The sequence below is a fragment of the Falco punctatus genome (assembly GCF_963210335.1).
Source record: "Falco punctatus genome assembly, chromosome: Z".
Taxonomy (NCBI): Eukaryota; Metazoa; Chordata; class Aves; order Falconiformes; family Falconidae; genus Falco; species Falco punctatus.
The window spans coordinates 26,490,065-26,512,953 of NC_137586.1; the positions used below are offsets into that span (position 1 = coordinate 26,490,065).

The window sequence follows — 22,889 nt, forward strand, 5'->3', positions numbered from 1 at the left end:
CCTCTACGTCCCTCCTGCAGTGAGGGGCCCAAACCTGAACACAGGGTTCGAGGTGCAGCCTCACCAGTGCCCAGTGCAGGGGGACAGTCCCTTCCCTTGCCCTGCTGGCCACACTGCTTCTGACACCAGCCAGGGTGCTGCTGGCCTCCTTGGCCACCTGGGCACCCTGCTGGCTCATGCCCAGCCGGCTGCCGACCAGCACCCCCAGGCCCTTTCCCACCAGGCCCTTTCCAGCCGCTCTGCCCCAGCCTGTAGCGCTGTGTGGGGCTGGTGTGACCCAGCTGCAGGACCCGGCACGGAGCCTTCTTGAACCTCATCCAGCTGGCCTCGGCCCATCGGTCCGGCATGTCCAGACCCCTCTGCAGAGCCTCCTGCCCTCCCGCAGATCAGCGCTGCTGCCCAGCTTGGTGTCATCTGCAAACTTACTGGGGGTGCACTCGATCCCCTCGTCCAGATCATTGAGAAAGATATCAAATAGAACTGCTACGTTGTATGGTCACATAACATTCAAGAACTAGATGGTATCAATTGGACATACTTACCTAACTATAATAATGCAGTGAGAACATTCTTTCATAAAATACATACATAACCCCACACTATCGCAAAAGCTGATGCCATAGTCTTCTTTTATAGCTGTTTGCAGCTATTACTACAGTCTGATAGTTAGTCCTACAGCAAACCTGACAGATACTCTACAGAAGTCCTGTGTCTGTTCACAGACACACAAGGGCACCACAAAAAGAGCACGAAGAAGATAAATGACATGCTGTGATATCCTATAAGAAGAATCTAAAAAACTGTTATTAAGTAAAATGTGAAAAAAATTGTAGTCTTGCTCAGCAGCAAACTTAGTCTGTTTTTAATCTTGGCAGAAATAGTTCTCCTGCCACTCTATTTCCTAATATTTTAATTAAGCTAGGAAATGAATAAAATTAGAATTGATTCAATACTGTGCAGGAGTTTTAACAAAGACAGGAAAGGTCTCTTTTTTTGAAGGTATCTGATAAAAATATATTTAAGTCAGTAAGAATTCTGCCTGAATACATGGGATATGAATTACTGAATGAGAATTTCATGACAACATTCTGGCAAGTTTAGTAGCAGAATGATTGAATTTTACTCCATTACCCAGTTCCCTAATAACCACAGTGTGTTACTTGATCCAGTTATCTCCTTCAGAAAATAATACACAGCTTTCTGGGTTTTTTTCTTTAGAAACCAAGACACAGAATTCTAATTTTTCTTAGTATAGAAGTCATTACATTAGAATCCTCTGAAGGTGATAGGTGTAGTACTAGTTTGTATAAATAGAAAGTTATCAAATACTTAAATAGGCCACATAAAACATCACTAACATAGTTCAAGTAAAAGAGTATCAAACTTATTCTGTAAGGCTTGCTAGTAAGATACTTTATTATTAGATAACAATTATACATAACTTTCTTACAAAGTAAAATAAAAATCTTTCACAAAACAGTAATACTCACGTGCGTGGTACAACAGCAAGTATTACAGTGTGCTCTGATGGTTTTGTGGCACGAATAGACCTGAGGAAACAAAAATTTCTTAGTTACAGCACATGCTTTCTCAGTGTTAATCTGAGTATGTTCACAGAAAATATAAATGAAAACCAGAACTGAAAGACATCACTGAGGCTAGAAACTAGGATATCACACTGCCAAACCCTACCTATCCTCACTTAGATGATCCATATCCATTTTGCTACCAGATTCCTCGGATTTTGCTCAGCACAATGAAGAGGAGGCAAGAGCTCCAAAAACACAGAGCATGAACCAGCAGCTCTTCAAATCCACTCTTACAGCCTAGCAAAGGTTTGCGCTGTTTACTTGGCTTATTTGGACAGACTGCCCTGAGTGCATGGGCTCAGAAAGGTCAGTCTATACAATGCCTTTTCAATACCCGTTAGCAAATTTAAACAAGAATCTCCACAACGTTCTCCCATATTTACCATGATCCTTCTAGATACTGTAGAATTTTCCTTAGAGGCTGGGAAGTGCTTTTGGGGCATGCAAGTAAGAAAAGATGGTATAGCAAATGTGTATGACAGACTATCATGTATGAAATACTGAATAATCAAAATGTTACCACTTTACCTATTATTGAGAAACTGAAAAAAATACAACCAGCTATCAGAAGAACACTCCATTAAGCTTTTACTGGCTAAAGATAACTTTTTTCAACCATGTCACACTGTCCTGAACAAACAGTTTTTATATTTATTTCTTGGTCTTTTAAAAGAACTTCCATCAGCACAAGTATCTGAGCTTTAAAATGCTCCTTGTCATAAACATGGCAAATTTCAGCTCACGATGGACTGAGAAGCACAGTGTGATGTATGGTACAATATGTACACTTCAGCTGAAACAGCATATTTTAGCAAAGAATTCCAATACTAAGTGCTTGCCACCTTAGAGCTGCTAAGACAGAGTCAGGTGGACCAAAAAACTGATGTGAACTTCTGTGAAGAGCTGGCGGTGCCTGACCCGGTGGACAAAGACATTCCCTTGAAGCCCTGCAGCTTCAGATTTTGCTGCAGCAGTAACCCAGGAAAGAAACAGGCACAGACAGTAGGGAATAATTTCACAACAGCTCTGGCTTACACTCTGATAGAAACCCACAACCTAAAGAGACAATTCTACAATTCAGCTTTGCCAAAAGTGTATTTTTCATATTGTTCTTTTCTTACAGCTGTACACAAACCTCCTGGCCCCAATCTCCAAACTTCCATGTTACTACAGTTTTCAGTTTGCGTTTGTTTTCTTTTTCTTTTTGGTTGTTGTTGTTTGGTTGGTTGGTTTTTGTTTGTTTGTTTGTTTGTTTTTAAATTAGAAGGTTTGGTTTTGTACAATATATTCTGAAGTGCAAGAGAAGTATAAGGTTTAGGTTACCTGCAGATATCTTCTGCATCAAAATATCTGGAGTTCCTGTGATCTATAACAATTATTTCCTGTTGCTTATCAAGAAAACATTCAAGCGCTGACTCTGGAGTCCGGGCAATATTGCACCTGTACCCAGCCCTGTCACAAGCCCACCAGAAACCATCACTTTGGTTGTCTTCTTTTGCAAAGATCAGCAAAACCTGCAAAACATGCAGAACAGCAGCACCACATTAAACATACAGAATAGTTCTCTGCATGGTGCAAACCTTAAATGCTTCTGCTATATGAAAGCTGAATCTACTTCTAAAGTGGGAAGACTGAACTGCAGACTAAACCAGCTGATGCAGCAGCACAACTTTCTTAACAGGTAGAGTGATTATCAATAGATAATCAACAGTTAACTGCATAGGACTGATACTTAGGACAAAACCAGCTGCCAGACGATGAGTCTCTTCTAACTCATGTTCAAATTCAATCAGCAGCCACACAGTGTGGGTGGGTAGGTGTTCAAACATCATTGCCAGTCTCATCAGGCCATCCCTGCTACACACACTTTCAAGTGTAACAAACTGAAATGTAACTGCCTACTTATTGCTCTTCAGGGACAAACTGTTAACGTAACACAGTTTTGTTCATTATTTCTCCTTTCATGTACAGCAAAATGGAGCTAACCCATAACCTTTCAAAACTGAAAGCAACAGACAAGCAGGTATGGACAGGGCCAGGCAGGGGGAAAAAAAACCTGATTCAAATACCACAATTTTTACCCAATAAATTGTCCCTAATGATGTAAATATATAAGGTAGTTTTAACAACTTCAGATGAGGACTTAAGGAACTGCTCACACAAGATGAGGTAGGATGCAGTCTGTTTGCTAACTGACACTCAATATAGGCTGAAAACAGCTGTATTTGTGCGCTTCTTGTGTGAAAGAGAGAGTTTTTAGGAGAGAACACATTTTTCATCATTGCCCTGTAACACATAGGTTATCAGTGTACAAATCATACAGCCAGGAACACAAATCACGCAGACAATCCTTTCACAATTTGCACATATTTACCATAGCAACTGATCACTAACCATGCCAGCCCTGCGTGGCAGAGGAAGAAAAAGGTTAATTCAGTGCAAACGTGCCGTGAAAAAGAAAGGCCTCAAAAAGTCAAATATTTATCCGCAGCTATTCAAGTTGCACAGAGCAGCCGCCAGAGAACAGTCTATGTATAAATCCTGTTGATTTCACAAACGGAAGTCACCCCCCTGACTTCACCAAAACAACCTGTCTGAGCAAAATATGCAACATTTTTCCTCAAATGCCCATAAGAAAGGGTCAACAACCTTTCATCTGTGCTGCTCTATGCAGCTGTGGTGTCACCACGTGAAATTCAGCACCGTTAGTCTAGAAGCTAGAAAAGGTGACCATAACTTTTATCTCGACCTGTCTGGATTGTTGAATTCTATACAACAAACAAATCAATTAGTATTACTGTGGCTGGACAACCAGTCAAAGTTTCATTAAACGGTGGAAGAAAATTATATGCTCAGAATTTCCTTAAATATTAAGAAGTAGCTTAAGAAGTTTCAGTTTATTAAAAAGAGTATTTTAATTTGCAGTTAACAATAAGCAGATTTGGGTTACTGATTTTTAACCTCCAAGGTAACTGTTGTCACTCTACCTAACCCCTGATTATTTTCCAGCCGTTGAAGTGTTGGAAAGCAGTGACATGGTTGAGCTGCAGACTTTGTCTGCAGGTACTCAGGTAAAGTCCCTACTCTGATACAATCTTGTGTTTGATTTCAACTGCTATTAGTTTTATTTTGTTCCTAGTTTGATTGGTACAATATGGTTTAGAAAATGGTTTGGGGGGGGGGGACATTTTATATCTTACTTCTCTCAACACTCCCAGTTTGGAAATAAAGGATTGCAAAATGTAATCATTTACCAACTGTAAAACAGTGGAGCTTAATTAAACCACCCAATCTCCCACTGGTAGCTAATTACCAGTGTGTGGATCCTTCTGAGAATATTAACTTTAAAAGGTTTTTTAAGCATTACTACCATGTTTTCTCATTAACTTTTGTATGAAGCTTCCTATAAGCCGTCAAAACATAATGTAAGTAGAAGTATATTGCAAGATACGCTCTCAAAGTCAAGATAAAAATATAAGACTTTACGTAAACAACACTGTGAAGGAAAAGCTTGAATTCAATCTGTGTTTCTTGGCAAAAAATCCCATGTAGCTATTTTTTGGTGTATAATTTGTCAGTGTAACCATAAAAAGATCATTTTACTGCTTGCTACCCTAGTTTAGGAGCACAGTGGGCTTCTGAGGAGACACATTTTTTGGTGGTGTATTGGAATTTTTAACATGTTTATAAGTATTGGCTTCACACAACTATTCCATGTCTTGCTTCCAGTTTATCATACAAATACAGAAAACAGTCATAAATTTGTTTTAAAGAGCTCAAAATAAAACAAGAGATACCAGCTAAGTACAGACACATAGGATACCACAATGAAACTAAAAAAATTACAAAAAGCAACTTAAGAAGTAAAAATAAAGGTATTTAATTATTTATATGTTACTGTACCCCAGCAAGAGAGTTTTAAGGTGGAAAACACATAGTGGCTCTGAATTAAGTTAGAGAAGAGCTCTTGTTACATGGAAAATTGGCATGGTCGGGCAGTAAAATGCTGTGCATCATCACGCTTCATTTGCAGCTCAACAGGGAAGATTAACATCATCAGAACAGAAATGGAGTTTGATGTCAATGCTGTGAAAGAAGTGATGGCCAATGAACGTCCTAAGAGGTGAGAAAATGCAGTATTTGGATGGAGGACACATCCAAACCCTTATCGGCCCTGGTAAAGGATGAGGCAGCTTTTCTATGTGCACTAAACATTTAGAAAAACCACCTTTCTCCTGTGTCCTCTGGAGAAAGCACATTTACATGTACATTTATCATGGTCATTTCTAAAGTCTCAGAATGAAACCATGCCTATCTGCAAGCCTTTGGACAAAATCAGGGCAGACATGCAAGCTGCATGTGGGGGTGTTTAGAGGGTTGGAGCTGGTAGGTTTGCTTTGGATCCTTCCCCGTGTCCCTTCAGGCCAGCAGCACCTGGATCACAGTCTAGTACAAAACAAACCAGATTTGTTCTCCAACACGTAAAGTCCAATGAGAAATCTATTAAATTGTTTATGGCAGGTCACAGTCACAAGTAAGATCACCTGCCAGACAAAAAATACAGGCTGATTTGAGGTTGGCACAGGTGTCTCACAATGGCATAAAACACACAGCAGAACAAAATGAACATCACTAAGAAAAAACCCGGTAGCAATTGTTTTAACAAACTAAATTGACTTATCAGACAACTGTGAACATGATTAAGCACCAACAAATACACATTTAAAATGTGATATTCAGTAGCTGTTTGCACTGCACAGAGAAACACATCACTCCATTGTTAAGAGGGAAGAAAAGATTAACACACATTTTTTAAATGCATGGATGTGTGCAATACTTGCCAAATCAGCGGAGGTAATGTGACTTGTTCCACAAACAAAGGAGTCTGGTTTACATAAAGTGTTTCCCTTTACTGTAAATAAGCTAGTGTATGGCAATATCTTCATGGAAAACTCTTTGGTTAATGGTTTTACTTAAGGTCTGCTTTCTGCTTAAGGTCCTCTGTGGTAGCACCATAGAGTCTCACTTGTGTAACGTAGGGACAAAATAACATTCACACCTGACAAGATACCAAAGGAATGTCAAACACTTCTAAAAACAACAAAACCCCCACTTTCCCTTCTTATATAAAAAATCTTAACTTATAACAACTAACGCTGGTACTATGATATTTTGGCAAATCCAGTTTCTGCGAAGTGAAATCCTGTCATAAACACTGAGAGTATTTGTATTTGTTAAATATCTGCTTGACTATCTTTCTGAAGATGATCACTGTCTAAAGAACATTTTTCTGTGAAGAGTTCCATGCTTTTTTATGCTGAAATTCCTTGCAAAACCGATGACTGGTCTACTGCTGAAGCCACAGCTCCACAGTTTTCTTATAATCTAAACAGTTTTATCAGATCAAGTAATCATTAAGACTGAATGCTTAACAGAGGAAAAAAAAAAAAGTAAAGCTTTATGATGCATATACACAATTTATTTTCGAGAACAGCATTTCTTCCACATGTGGGTTTTTCCTTCATAGCCAAATATGGGAAAAAAAGAAAAAATAAAACAGAAAAGGTGGCTGGTGACTAAATGCCTTTGTATTTTAGAGTTAAGTGACCCAAAAAGTTAATTCAAATGAAAGCTGTATCACTAGAACAATGTTAAAAACTACAGGTTTTTAATTTCCTATCATCTGAGAGCTCTAACACCCACTATAAGCTAAAAAAAATAAGGCTTGTCCATCTGTTTACTGGCACAGGAACAAAATGTACAGAAACAGAAGCAAGTACGGGTGAGAGCTGTTGGTCCTTAAGCTGAAGTTCAACCTGTCTTGTTGGAGGTGGTGTGATTTCTTGGGTTGGTGACCTGTAAAAGCACAGTCCTCTGTTCTGTTGTGCAAAACACAGCAAAACTCAGCAAGTACCTAAACTTTATAATGGAGCTTTCTTCTTTGCTATATCAGAACTGAACAGTTTTTAACATCCAGAGAGGCAGCTTTTTCCCCTGCTAATGCACATACACACACACTCCTATTGACAGGACACATAAAAGGAATTATTTGACATTAATGGAAACCTAGAGCACCTTGTTTACCAAGTTAATTTGCTTGTAGACATCTTCACAAGCAATCAGATAAACCAGAACACCAATTACCCATCTCACAGTCCTTGCACAAGGAAAATGAAAACACTATACTTAACTATAGGGATTGAACTTAAATTTCTTCTCCTGTAACACTGAATTGACTGTACCAAGAAACTGAAAGAGCATCTTACCTGAACTGGATCTTGTGTCAGTCTCATGGGCCCAATTTGTACTTCTGTAGTTGAAGCCTGCTAAAGAAGAGTAATACAGACATTTGTTTCCAGTCCGGTTCTTAATAAGATAGCATTTTACATGCAAGAATGAAAGATCAAAAAGAACTATGAAAGATTTTCAAAGGCAGGCAGGCATATGACTAGCAGCCTTAATTTAGTTGCTCTGAACTATATCTTTTATGAATGTATTTTATCAAACTCCTAATTTTGTTTTATTTGCCTCTAAGTTAAAAATGACAGTTTTTAAAATAAGGAAACAAGCAACATCACTTCCTTTCCCCTCTTTCCCCAACAAAGTACCTTGGTTACACAGAAGAACTTGTATCTTGCTTAAGACTACAGAAAGCTACTTTTTCTGGCCAAAAATTGCCTTATTCATTTGAATGGAATACAGAACTTGTATTAAAGGTCTTGTGACATATATTCAATAATATTTTAATAAGTTTGGTTAGAAAAAGTATGACTTTTCAGACAAGAGAACTTGTTTGGATTGCAGATTTAAAATTGTTTTCCAGAACCATAGCCTTTAGTTTGCAAGAACAAACATTGCTACCATGTAAGCCATGACATTTTCAGAGGATGGAGGTAATCATATTTTGAAGCTACTGAAAGAAAGCCAGCAGACATTGGCTGTGTCTGCTTTGTTGCCATATTTCCTAGGAGTTGGACTGCCTTAATACTTTTTGTGTTTTGATACATTTCAATATACCTCTCCTGTATACTACCGATTTGTTTCACTGCAGACCATTAGCTACAGAAGGTTGTTAAGCAACTGAACAATACTTATGTCCTCCCACAGATGCATGTTCTTAAATAAAAGAGTCTTTGAACCTTTAAAACATTGAGTTTAATGTTTTATTACTGACATGAGTATGGAGGATTATGTCAGGGGTCCTCAAACTGTTTAACCAGGGGGCCGGCGCGCGGATGCAGTGGCAGGCAGTCATCTGCGGCTGCTTGGTTTCCCCCCACAACCCCCGGAGGGGGGGGGTGTCTGTAAATACTGGGGACTGGATTGAGACCCTGGGGGCCGTATCCAGCCTGCGGGCCGTAGTTTGAGGACCCCTGGATTATGTGCAAGTTAGCAAACTCCAAAAGGGAGAGTCTCTGCTCTCCTGGTACCAGTTACCCCAGGTGCCTGGTGCAGGTGAGTTAAAGCAATCACCCTGTGAGACACGTAACCTGAACAAAGCTGTGATTGTAGGCAGATTCCCAGGACCGTTCCCTGACACGCTGGAATCCTGGAGCCTTATTTCTGCAGCATTTTGCTCTGCGGTGCTCATTAGTTTAAGCCTGTTGTCCAGGTATTACCTTATTCTTAAATCTAGTATTTTTCAAAGGAATGTGTATAAACATTCAAAATGGATGAAGTTACCAGCATGCAACTTATTTCCTTAGAGAATGCAATACCGTGTTAAGTATTAACAGCCTTGCCTACATGTGAGACAGTGGCATTGTGTATAGCTACAACTGACACATTGAACTTTCATGCGCCGCTGAGCATCGATTCTTCTCAGCCCTGCAATGTACGTCAGAAGGTGGTAACAGGCAGCAGTCCAAAGATTAAACTACAAAGCCTGCCACTGTTTTCCAAAGCAAAAACTGCCCCCAATATAAGTGTAGTTAACCTCTCCTTTTCTCACACAAAAGCTTCACTTCCCACTTGAGCTTCTGCCATAGCAGAATGTAACTTAATGCCAGTATGTGTATCGAATAGAAATGAAATTTAGCACCCATCATCAACCATGAGTTATGAGTAAGGTTAGAGAAACAGTCTTCTGAAAGTTCCCAACTCTTCTTCCCCCGCCCACCAAAAAAGAAAACCAGCAAATTCACACTCCAGTGGTATTAAATAGGAAACTCTTAAGTATATTTTTTATCATGACTCACTTCGATTTTTTAAAAAAAGTTTTAAAGTGGTCTCATTAGTCAAATCTGTACAAATACACAACAGACTTGGGTCAGCATCACTGCAAAAGCTTATTTTTTACAATGTACAGCTACAACTGTTCCGGAATATATTGATCAAGAGCCTGGGATCCTTCACAAAAGACAGTTAGGACACAGATATTTATTTTATTATCCATTTATTCATGGTACTAGGGAACTGATGCTGTAAATTAAGGCCTTCTACTTTTCCACCGCTTCAGAGGATATTCAGCTTTAATTATTCTGTTTTGTACAAGATAGAATAACTGTGTCTAAGACGTTGATAAAGGCAAGTCTATCAATCCCTTTACAGAGATTACTTTATAGAATACCCACTTCTTTAGCCTAGGTATTTTAAAACAAAACCAACAACAACAAAACCCACACAGCTGTGACTCAGGTTTTCTGTCCCTGACGCTTCTGCATCAGCCTCATGAATAGAAAACACCTGAATAGAGGGACATAAAAATCATTGTCTCTCCCTCTTTCCCCCTCGCAGTTTCAGTGTGTCCTGCCTTTGCCAACAGTAGCTTCATGAGTATTAGAAAAATCTGAGAGCTCCAGTGTAGGTGAACTTGTCCCCATCCTGCTCTGCGCAGATATGATAGGGTCAGAACCACACAGGGATGTAGGAAAGGTGCTGCTATATCTGAAATACTGCCACGTACAACAAAGTCTCTCAGTGGCTCAACTTCATTACTTACACAATGCATGGAAACAGGTGGGACCCTCAAATTAAGGCTGGTAGTGAACCTCAGCATAGGAAGGATTATCAAACCTTCCCATCAGATAGAGCAAAAAGTATGTCTGAAATTCTCCTTCCTGGACTTGGAGTTCTGAGTTTTGTTTTACAAGCTGAATCAGTCCCTTGGATTTCTATGCCCAAATTGCTCTGGGTACAGTGATTGTCTCACTTTTCTCTTTCAAAACACAGCTAGAGAAGCCAGCGAGAATAATGACATGGGTGCCTGGCCTTCACAAATGTCCTACGGATTTCTCCTTGGCCTGAAGTTACTAATTCCACATCTTCCTAACTCCCAGAAGAATCTGACCATATGGACATTGCATATTAGTGATACCATGACCATATGTCTGCTCATTTCCTGACTTAAGTATCTCGTTGCTGATGATTTCCCATTTAAATAAATCCCATTATTTGATTGACTGTCAGGAAGGACTGCTAATAGATCTGCAACCTAAATCAATTAGTATGGTAGCTTATGACAAACCTTTCTGGTAAAACATGTGGAGACAAGCCTGGTTCCAAAGAGGCCAGTGAGAAAATCCGTGACTTCAGTGGGCAGAGGAACAGACACAGGGTTGGGAGCAAAGAAATCATAAATAAACTAAACATTTGGGAAAAGAAAAAGCTTAAAAATAGTGAAGAAATTTTTGTTTTAACATTTTAAGCTGCCTGGTATTCTTTCCAGTATTATTCTAATCCCCTAGGTAATCTCCACTGGAATCAGCTATTAATCAAATGAATAAAGACAAAGTCAATGGTACTTTCTTAAATTGTATGTTTTCATCTACATCAGTGATCATCAACTACCTTACTATCATAGCAGTACCATTAAGCAAAACGTATTTACCACTTCATTAAAGTTCCGCCCTCTTAAATCACTAATACAAAAGTATTTACCCCCCCATATACCTGCAGACTTACAGCCCCTGCAGTTTATGAATCATCAACAATTAGTAACACAACCAAAACAATGACTAATTAGTACAGCAAAATCTTGAATTCTTCATTGCCCCAGAGCAACAACAGCAACTAGAGCCAACCAAGCAGTGAAGCAAAGGTGTTGGTGAGTTCAGCCTCCAGCGAAGGTCAGGATGGATGTGCCAATTGAGAAGAACTGCACTGGCGCCAAGGTCCCTACGGACACCCTTTTGCACTCAGTGGTCCTTCCCCTTACCTTTTATATCTTCTTTCCCCTTTAGTTATTCCCATGCTGATGCATCCCTTCCCTCACCTTTGTAGCATTTTTTCTGACCTCTGCCCTTTTGGTTTGGTAAGTGGGTGAAAGGACTCTCTTTTCAACCCAGCTCCCACTGCACCACTGCGCTCTCCTGGCTCCATCTCTCCACCTTTGCTAGAGCTCGTTTGCATTTCTCTCCAGCTCAGCTTTCCCCATCTACACCACTGGTAAAGGTTGACACCTAAGCTCATCCTTTGGCTATTATCATTTCCATATTCAATTATTACACCACTATTGTCAACCTCAAGTCCTTTCCCATTTCCTCCTGGTCAAATTGCAGTCTTGAAAAGGATTATAATGATGTGTGACCTCCACAATGGTCTTAATCTTGCTTGAATTCCCCTCTGAGACACAGGCCCCACAGCTGTTCTCCAGCATCGCTGGCCTGGAGCTTGTGTCCTGCTCCTCTTCTTGCTACAACACACCTGACCAGGGTGTCCAGCTCCTGTTCCGCTGTTCAGCAATGTTTCGTCCCTCTCTCCCTCCCCTTCTTCTTTTTGGTCTTGTCTTAGCAGAACTATATCCCAGTCCTCCTCTTTTTTTTTAATTTTTTATCACTCCTGATCCATTCGGCTCCCACCCACTGGCATTTTTCTACAGCTTAACACTTAGCCTGTTAAAACTTTCTCTGTTTGGAGTCTCCTCATGCTTCTTTGCCAGCTTCAGCTGTCACAGGAAACATCACTTGACCTGTATAGCAATTTGTGTATGTTAAAGAAGGGACAGATTTACAGGAGAAAAATTAAGAGCTCTTTTCACAAAGATGCCACCACTGACTCAAGAAGCCCCTAAAAGGTAAGCTATGAAGAGCTGAGAGAATAAACAGGATAGATCACTACACATTCCTCCTGCTGGGGACTTGGTCCTGAGCTAGATGTCTTTTGGCCTGACCTCCATGGCTTTTCCAGACACGTTCTTTCCTCAGCTCATTCATTCGACTGGCTGCCCCTGTCCATCCTCTCCACCCACCGGCACAGATACGCTCCCAACTCTTTCTCACAGAGCACACTCTCTGCCACCTCTGTTGTCAAGTTCTGGTTTTTGTTTGTTTGTTTTTTTTCATTATTCTCCCCTTGCTGTGGCTTCCAGCTGACTTGTGCTTCTGCCTTGCCAGCTGCTCACACCCTTTCGCTGCCCCGGCCCCCACTAGAGGGCCGCCAACACACACTGCTCCACAGGCTGCTGCTGCATCACACCAGCCAGCGGCCACCGTCCCAAGGAGCCCAGAGGGGCACCGCACAGCTGGAGAGCTCAACTCTAAGGCCAATGTAATGATCAAACACACATAACATTTAGAAGAAATCAGGCTTCATCTTTGTTGACTCGGCCACTGCAAACTCTGCAAGCACCCGTAACAAAAGCCTGACACATCAGATATACAGGAACTGGTAAAAAAATACATGTATGCATTTTGAAGACCTAGCCGATTTACGATGTGTGACATAAGCTCTCTGTAGGTCACAAATATTCTCAAAACCAGCAGGTACAAACTTTCTGTGGGGTGCTTGGAACCAAGAACCCAGAACCACTGCAGACCCTCAACGCATCAGTAACCTTTACACAGGCTTCCATCTGTGGTAACACCCTGGAAATAACTGGCTGTATGCCATCTACTGCTAAGACCACAAAATTATGTAGGCTTCAGTTTCAGGGTCTCATTCCTTTCCTTCCTTAACTGTATTGAACTCAGGTTCTCTGCACTCCAGTCAAAGAGAAGTCGCTAAGTGTTTCTCAAGTCAAAGCTCTGCAGTACTCCGCAGGCCTCTCCCATGCCCCCATCAGCTGCCTTTCACACCACTGACACGTTATTGTTTGAAATCTAGGCTGATTATTTGCTTTCAGAAATCTCCTCCACCCCAAGACCCTTTCTACTTCTCTCTTCACACCTTCAGAACGTCCTTCCATAGAAGATCCTCTAACCCTGGCAAAGACCTAAGACAGTTTTTCCTTTCGCATCTATCACTGCAGGGAGTGTGCCTTAGAAATACTGACCTAAAAGCTCATTTACTTGGAACAGGAAACCTAGATTTCATTCTGGGTTTTTTCTTCATTTTCTTGATTGCAAGAAACAAATGATTTGTTATAAAACCACAGCTCCACTGAGGACTATACCCCTGTTCCAGACCTCTTTCCACTTTCAGCAACAGAAATTTCAGCTTTTCCCTATGCATGTGTCTAGTTGCCATTTCAGGCAAACCCCACTTCCAAATCCATGTCTCCCCCGTGAACCTCTATCTGCAGCCTTCCCTCCGTCACTGCGAGAACTGCCACCAAACCTCTGCTCATAGCCACAATTCGTAAGTCATCATCCACTTGAGCTTAACTTAAATCCTCCCACCCTGGCTCTTTCTAAATCTTGCTTATTCTATGTTATCTATAAAATGTGGCCTTTCCTTCTCAACCACCTGCAGTCTTTTCATCCTGCTCTCTTATTTTGCCTGCATATTATTACAGCATCCTTCTCTTTAATTGTGACATAGGAAAACTTGCCAAGCTTACATTCAACTTGCAGAAGGATGCAGAAGGCACTGACAAAATCTTCTCTGCAGATGACAGCAAAAGAGAAAACAAAATTAAAGGGATGCAAACAAACCTATCTTCTCTCTGAAGACCTTTCCCAGCCTGTTTCTTATCCCTGTATGAGTTGTCCCCGATCCCTTTGCCTGGGATTTCAGTCTGTGCACCCTGGCTGTTGAGTTTTCAAGTTTCCAGGTTTTCACGATCTCTGCATTTTTGCAAAAAGTAACCCCAAAAGCCATGCCCCCAATTATTTAGATGGCTTGTAGATATGATGGTGTCACTCTTGCAACACTGTCTCACTCCTCTCACGTGTGCTGCTGTAAACAATCAACAGTTACAGGCTGTTACAGGCAGCAAAGCCATTTTCAGTTTGTGTTGTATAGCCCTTCCACAGCCGTGCCCTGGTCTTTACACAATACTCATTTGCTTTGTTGAAAACCAAACACATCCAGGGCCAGCATATGCATAAAAAACTAACACTTGCAACTTTTTTATCACTTTGTAGGTTTATTCTTTCAAATACTACCTCCATATTTGGATTCTTGACTAAAATTTATTATCTCACTTTATGCTTTTTCTGCTCAAGAAAATGTTAATGGAATTTCTACCTTAAATAAAAGCAAAAAAAGGACAGAACCAACACCCACACATACTTTGCACAAACTATTAGAGTACAAAATTTTTTACAATAGGATGGAAAGTACAACCAAATTATTTTCAGAATATTATTATATTAAAAGTACAGCCCTAAATTTTTATAAACCTTGCAAAAAAGTGGTATTTTCTAACATTTCCAGGAGTCAGTTTAGCTCTTGTTACTGTAGAAAGCACAATCAGAACCAAGCTCTCCTTATAGGCAATTGGAATGTTTTGAAAACTCCTCTCTTCTCCATAATCATACCACTCCAGATTGAGGCAAGTGGGATCTGACTGTTTGGAGTTTAGGTCTGTTTTTCAAAACTTTCAGTTACATTTCAGAATGCTTTCTGTGTTTAAGAAAGTGTTATTTAAAATGTGGCACCTCAAATAAGTTAATGCTGTAAAACCCCCGAGAATCAAAACAATTTTTACAGCATACTCCAAGGAGAAGATTATTAAACAGTATAAAGGTCCAAGATAAGCATAGTTTTTTTTCCTTAATATACTAATTTAGCACTCATTTAGGAGGCCTGTGATATATTTGCATCTTAGTTTAAATTCATGCAGTGTAGCATTTTCCCAGTCTAATGATTTAATCACTTAAAGCTTACCTATATGTCAAGAAAATTTTACTCTGTAGTTTTGAGTGTACTCTTCCCATAGGTATAAGCAACAGAACTAATGGGGTTCTCCTCTTCCAGGTACTATATGTGGTTTTGTTGACAAGCAACAGACCTCAAAATTCCCTTGGGGGGAAAAATAAAATAAGTCTTTTACTCACATAGCTATCACACATACAGCTACTCAACTGGGCCAAATCCTTATCTCAGGACAACACACACTAAGGCACGTAGCATGAAAACACTATATACACAATCAATAAAATGGACCCAAATCCAAAAGACGCAGATCTGGCAGGCTCTGCTGTACTTTCATGTACCTAGCTCAAGGGTAGAGCTCACAAACTTGCAACTGGTTCTTTTGCTTCCCAAAAGCAAACAGAATTGGGAAGAAGCCCTCTCAATGCTTCCAGTTGAAGCTTTGTCACTGCATACAAGGGAAATGAAAACTTGTGAGGGTGAGGAAGAAAGTCAAGGGGAAAAAGAGTCTTCCCTTCCATGACCACCCTCGCCTTACAAATGTTTCCAGCTGTGAACTCCACATATTCTTCCCTGTGAAATATGTGCCAAGACTCTAGATCTTAGTACAGCTGAAATTGGTTCTGGAGATAAGCAGAAGTCCTCGTAAAAGCTTCAAATTCTAAGGATCAAATGGCTAAAGTTGAATTTCTGTGAATTACACAGTTGGTAGTATATTGGATGCTTAAGTTGCTTTTTGAGTTTGGTTCTCAGAACCTGCTCCTACAACTGCTTTTGTGTAAATCTGCAAAGATCTGTCTGAGCAGAGTCAGCCTCAGTAACAGATGTTAAGATTTCTTTCTCGCTTCTTCATCCTTACTCCACTCTACATGGTTTCCTGGCTTGTGTTTCCAGTAAGAAACTAGAAAAGTAAGTATTTGAAAACACAGACTTGTTTCTTCTCTATTTCTCACTCCTTCCCTCCCTGCAACATAATTAATCTATTTTTAAGCAATTACAGACAGTAGTAATGGTATAATCTTGCTGTTTCAATCTAAAATCAGTGGTAAGGGAAGAAAAGCAAGCCAATGGGATGCAGGTAAACCTCTGAAAGACATGGGGAAGAGAAGGGGAACAAAGGGCAGCTAGGAAAAACAGGTCACAAACATCAGATCATCCTTAAGAGAAAAAAATATCCTCGAGGGGAATAAAAAAGTACCAGTGTCAAGTTGCAAGCCACTTTAGGCAATCTCTTGAAAAAGCAAGCTGACACTTGTAAAATAATTATGTGAGCTCTGATATAACAAATGTGTACATGATAAAAATGATAACTAAAGAAAGAATATCATATTAGGACTTTTTGCACTCGGTTCACATTGTGGTAGCAGCTTCCTTATGAAAACATTATCATAATAGGAAGTAGAACAACCAAGTAGAAAATACACCAGTTTGGCCATTATTTTGTTATTTGGCATACCAGCTCCCATTGTTGACTGGTCTTCAACTCTGCTCACAGCAGCAACTTTGGCTTTGAGACCTGTCAAGTGAAGATAGGCTACAAAAACTCCACAACCCATAAAGAGTAGTCCATGTTCCTTTCATTCATATAAATCACAGATTAAGGCTTCCAACAGAGTCTGGAATCAATCCTAAAGGTTTGTACATGCAGTTTCTCCCCCCCCACATTTTTCTTACATGGATTCAAGGCTCATGATCTGCACATTAGTCCTAAGACCAGTACCACAATTCTGGATCTTGATGCTGGCACAGAATAGATACGGTGTCCATGTTACAGTTGGTTGAACACAGTTGATTAGGACACCCCTTAATAAAAACTCACAAATCTCCAGAGAGATTTTTAAACACATTCCCATGTCATTTTTAGAAGCTTTTTGAGGAACAACCAAAAATCAGTCAGACCAACCAACCTCAGCCCAACATCCTGTCTCCAGAAGTGGCCAAAAGCAGACGACAAACCAAAAAATGCAAAAACAGGGCAAGCACATAGTGATACTGTCCCTTACACCGCCTAAGCTTGATGCTGATAGCTCATCTCAGCCTACGCTTTCCTTACAGAAAAAGCAAGGCTAACTGTTCTGCAGCAGGTCCTGCTACCCAATTACCTTCAAATCTACTTGCGCTACATTTTTTCTCCAGACATAGTGTCTTGCCCAGTATGGCAACAAAATGCAATTCCTAGGTGATCTTCGGTACCCTCTAAAGGTAGACTAAAGTGTCATTATCCAATTTTCACTTCTCTGGCACCAAGATCAGTTTAAAGAACAGGTGACACAGTTAGTAGTTCAGCAGTTTCAGATTTATGTTCCTTGTGAACTCCTGGTCATTATGCCGGCTGGGTTCTGGCAATCTTTCTCCTTCACCCACACCCTACAGCAGAGCAATAAATGGTCCACATCCCCAGATCTACTACCCACATCTCTCATTCAAAAGCAGAGTGCCCAGAGAGGTGGCTCAGATACTTGCCAGCTATTCACGTTACCTGAGAAGGGCACAAGTCCCAAAAGGTATAGCTGTCATTGTGAGTGTACTCACTGTCAGTTAAGTATTTATGCCAATGAGATTAAAAAACAGTATAACAAAAATTGTTGTAAAATAATTTACATGTGTAAAATATACACCAGGAAGACATCAAATTACAAAATGATGCATCACAGTCTGATATCAAACATTTTTCTTTCAAGAAATTCTATCTTCAACGCTGTCGTGCTTTAACTGCAGCTGGCAACCAAGTACCATGCAGCTGCTCCCTCCCTCCCTCACTGGGGTGGGGAGGAGAACTGGAAAAAGGTAAGCCCCATGGGTTGAGATAAGAACAATTTAGTAACTGAAATCAAGTAAAATATAATAATGATAATAACAATGATGATGGAAACAGAGATAACAGAGAGGAATAAAACTCAAGAAAAACAATGATGCACAATACAGCTGCTCACCATCCACTGGCCGATGTCCAGCCAGTCCCCAAGCAGCGATCGGCCCAATCCCAGCCAGCCCCCCCAGTTTATACACTCAGCATGATGTTCTACAGTATGGAACATCCCTTTGGCTAGTTTGGGTCAGCTCTCCTGGCCATGCTCCCTCCCAGCTTCTTGTGCTCCCTGGCAGAGCATGGGAAACTGAAAAGTCCCTGACTTAGGGTAAGCACTACTTGTCAACAACTAAAGCATCAGTGCGTTATTGACACTATTCGCATGATAAATCCAAAACAGAGCACTGTACCAGCTACTAAGAAGAAAATTAACTCTGTCTCAGATGAAACCAGGGCAGATGCATCCTGTCTTTCTCACTCTAAATTCAGAATTGATTTTAAGGAAAAAAAATTATATTCATTAATGGGTTTTCTGGTCAATGTTTTACTTGCAAGTTTATAGAAACAAGAAACATACAGCATAGCTGACTTAACTTCCTACCTTTTGATGAGAACACTAAGGATTTATTCCTCTTTACATTAAGCATAACTCCTCTTTACATTACTTATTCTTGTGTTTATGTAGAAGTTTAGAAGTACAATTGCTTAGAATTGGCTGGATTTCTATACCATAGTAATATAAAATTTGAGAAACCAAACTGGCTGTGGCAAGGTATCTCTTCAACCTTAGTTTCTTATTCACAGATGCTGTTAATTTGTTACAAAAGGAGAAAATCCCACCAAACACTGAAAAAGCAAAAGAACACTCTGTAGCGTTTTTTCCTAATTAGGGGAGTCAGTCAGGGCAAAAACCTAATGCATTGATTTCCACCAGTATTTTGGCTAGGTGTTCCTGCTCACAAAGCAGCAGGACACATAAATTAAGAGCACACCTTTCTCCACTGACTAACTACAGAACCTCAAGGTCTACAGCAGTAAGAACCCCCCCCCTACCCTCCAGGTACTCGGAACCTGAATAGGAAGAAGGACCTCACTCATGTCTAGTGAAGCTCAGTGAATCACCAATGAGTAAAAATAAAACAAAAATCACAAAACTGTTGGCTTGAAGGGACCCCTGAAGGTCATCTAAGCCCTCCAAGTGGTGCTATCATAATGCTAGATCAGGTCAACCATGCCTTTGCCCCACCTCCCAGCCTGTACTGACAGGAAAGGAATTAAAATCCACAGGCTGGCCAAGTGCTTTAACTTCAGAGCTTCTGGGTAAGAGAAATATCCTGCATAAAGCAGTCCTGATTTTTTTTCACTTCTTTCCCCTGCCTGTAATTCTGAGTAAATTCAGATCAAATTGGCCCTTTTATTTTAAACATGCAAATGAATTTCACTTTGAAATACTTTCAAAAGTGAACACTGAACAGACCCCATGGATTCCTTCAGAGATATGAAAATTCAGTAACTCTCAGTATAACTATTATGGCAAGTTAAAAAATGATGGCTTCTTTTAATCCAACAACACACAGATTAAGAGACAGACTCATGTCACAAACAGCAAAATTTTTAGACCTCTGGAGAGAAAACCAATTACAGAATGCAGTCCCCAATGACACTGGGTTTATTTTGAATACTGACTTTTCTAACAGAAGTTTCTCTGAAAGTGAATTTATTTTGTTAGCACACACATTTTATTTCACTAAGTACGCATGGCAAGTAAGTTATGCTAATGTCCTTTCAGTGTGAAGAGGCATGGAGAAAACAAACTTCCACACATCTGCCAAAGTAAATAAAATTTGCCCAAGACTTGTGGATCTTGGCACGGTGAGACCTTTTTCTGTAAATCCATTTGTCGTTACTGTCCATTCTCATCTTTGTAAGAGCAAGAGTCATGCACATTACTGGAGAATCCTGTCAAATGTCCTTACGCCAATCTTAGTGAAAAACAGAGCAACTAAAGCCTGAACAGTTTCAGAAATACATACACTGGTGTTTAGGAGAGAGCAAATTCCAAAACTATAGACATAGAAAGATTTAAATTTTTGTTTTATTTTCATCTTTGTATGTTCAGCTAGTCAAAAAAGCAACCAGTGTGGGATAGAAGCAAAGAGCCAAACAAAACTTTATGCTGCCATGTAACTTTATGATGAACCCACAGTTTCAATGCTGTACATCATCTTCTGTTTTCCTTAAGATAAGTTAACTAAACCTAGAAAAACTGAAGAGAAAGCAACAAGAATAATCATAGATATTCCAAGACATCTTCAGAGAACTAAAAATACTAGATTGCTTCTGCCAGGAAGAGAGATAACTAAGGAACACAGCAGGCATCTATGAAATCATGAATGGTGCAGAGCTGAATGAAGAATGACTCATTGATAGTCTTCACAATACAAGAAATATGATGCTTCCACTTAAATTATCAGGCCACTGGAAGAGGTGTTCAAAAAGCAGTTGAACAAAATTTACCAGAGGTAGGCTCGGCGTCACTGTGAAGTGCATCAGTAGCAACATAACCTCAATGCAGAAGCCCCTTATTTACAGGTTAAAAGAGGCACAGGGAGAGATCCCTCTCCATCTGCCCTCTTTTCTGTCTGTTGCATAAGGCTCTTTGCTCTTGCCCAAGAAAAGATAATAAAAGTGGCAGACCTATTGTTCCTGCCTATTGAAATTGATACAAGAAGATAAGAAGTGAGTTTCAATACTAGAAGATTCAGGTAGTATGATTATATGAGTATGAATGGAAACAGCTAGAATGTTAATTTGCAACAAGCTGCTAGCTAAATAATCCTGATCTTCCATCAGCTCTTGGTCTAGGCAATACTCATAACTTAGGAAGCATACTATTAGTCTGCCATTAAACAATAATTTTAAAAAGTAAAATTAACTTTGCCTTCCAAAAACTAAGAAAAAACATCTGGAACTTGTCTGCATATACCTGAGGTGCTGCCAGCTCAGCATTTGCTCTAAAGACTGTTCAGCTCCCTCCACCTTATGTAGAAGGTGCTGCCAAAACAAATTTCAGGTCCTACTTCTGTGCTGGGTTGTGGGGGCATACTTCCAGGGCTCTGCAATGTCAGCAGAAGTTTGCTGGAAGACATTTACCATATTTGAAATTCCTCCTGGAAATCAGCAAAGAAGAAGTGAAATATCTTAATACGTGAATATTCAGGAGTTTTCCACCAATCTACTTCTACTAGAAAAGGGCAATCTGTCTCCTTAATCTTCATTCAATATACTGCTGGCTTTGGCTGCTGTTTGTTGGAGGACTTTTCAGCTCAGGGAGATTTTGACAAGAAACAGTGTGTTCTCAATTAATTTAACACTGCTGTTACAGTAGTAGATAACCTAATTGGTTTCTTACTGAAGGAGAAAATTTCAGTTGTCTTGGCTACCACTGTTTATCTAACATAAACAATACAGTTTTTTACTGAAAGTGAACAAATTAAGATTGAGCTGAATTCAAGGTCCTCCCTTGCCTTCAAACCCACTCAGATTATGCCTGTCAATAGCTGGAGAGCAGCCAGAAGCAGCACCCTCAAATACCAGTTTCCAGTTGCACATAGGTATTATGGACTCCACTCCAAGGGTTAAAAGGTAGACAACTTCTTGACCCAAGGTACAAAATATGTTTTTAGTCTACCATTTCTCCAACACTATTCAATGCAGATGCTACTACCTGTCAGTATCAACCTTAAGCTGGAGTGGTTAGCAAGCTTCTTCTTCAGAGATGCACAATGGATGCCATCATCAAGAGTTTTGGCTTAGTACCACTTCCTCTTACTCCTTATCCCAGCTGGGCACAGCTGGAAAGAACTTCTTCCTGGTTCAGCAAGGTCTGTTTAGACCTTCCTTTGCCAGCTACCGTCAGGCACCTATGTATTATCTCAGCCTAAACCCAACTATATTTCTCCTGCTGGAACACAGAAAAGCAAAAAAAAACCAACCCAGGACAAAGAAATTCCAATGAGCACTAGTCACTTATTGAAGATTCTGAATCACCTTTCACTTAGAAAAAACTCAGCTGTGAACTTTGATCTCCATTTTACAAAATAAGCTCTGGTAAAGAATAGTGTGTTCCTTGCTTTGTTTGAAGACATAATGTTCTCTCTTCCCTGCTCCTTCACACTGCCAGACAGTGTTTTCTTCGCAGTTCTTCTGTCTTGATTGTGTGAGTCTGGGGACAGGCAGCTGGAGCCAAGCAGTTTGGCCTTTTCATTAAATTTTTATTTTCCACAAGATATGACTTAGAATTACATCTAGAAACTCTATTAAAAAAATAAACAAACCCCAACAAGTCCAAATTGCAAATACACAGTAAACCACCAATAAAACAAATTAAATCTTCCCAAGTTTTCAGGATACCAGATACATATGTGCATTTTTTTCCATTACAATCTAACATTGGCTCTAAAATCCAAACCTAGCATTTAAATATATGTCAAAATTAACTATTTTGCCATTGA

At 40.0% G+C, this 22,889-nt stretch overlaps 1 protein-coding gene across 2 annotated transcripts in view; it reads right to left on the bottom strand.

The window, feature by feature from the left end:
- The window catches only part of PDE8B (phosphodiesterase 8B), a 106,668-nt gene that overhangs the window by 34,492 nt on the left and 49,287 nt on the right, over positions 1 to 22,889 (bottom strand). The window contains exons 2-4 of one of the 2 annotated variants that reach the window (XM_080373306.1): positions 7,856 to 7,912; positions 2,913 to 3,103; positions 1,491 to 1,550 (exon numbers count right to left, since the gene is read on the bottom strand). In XM_080373306.1, the coding sequence (XP_080229432.1) occupies positions 1,491 to 1,550; positions 2,913 to 3,103; positions 7,856 to 7,912 (308 nt within the window). Of the gene's footprint in view, positions 1 to 1,490; positions 1,551 to 2,912; positions 3,104 to 7,855; positions 7,916 to 22,889 lie in introns of both variants that reach the window. The other variant, XM_080373307.1, reaches the window with a different exon arrangement.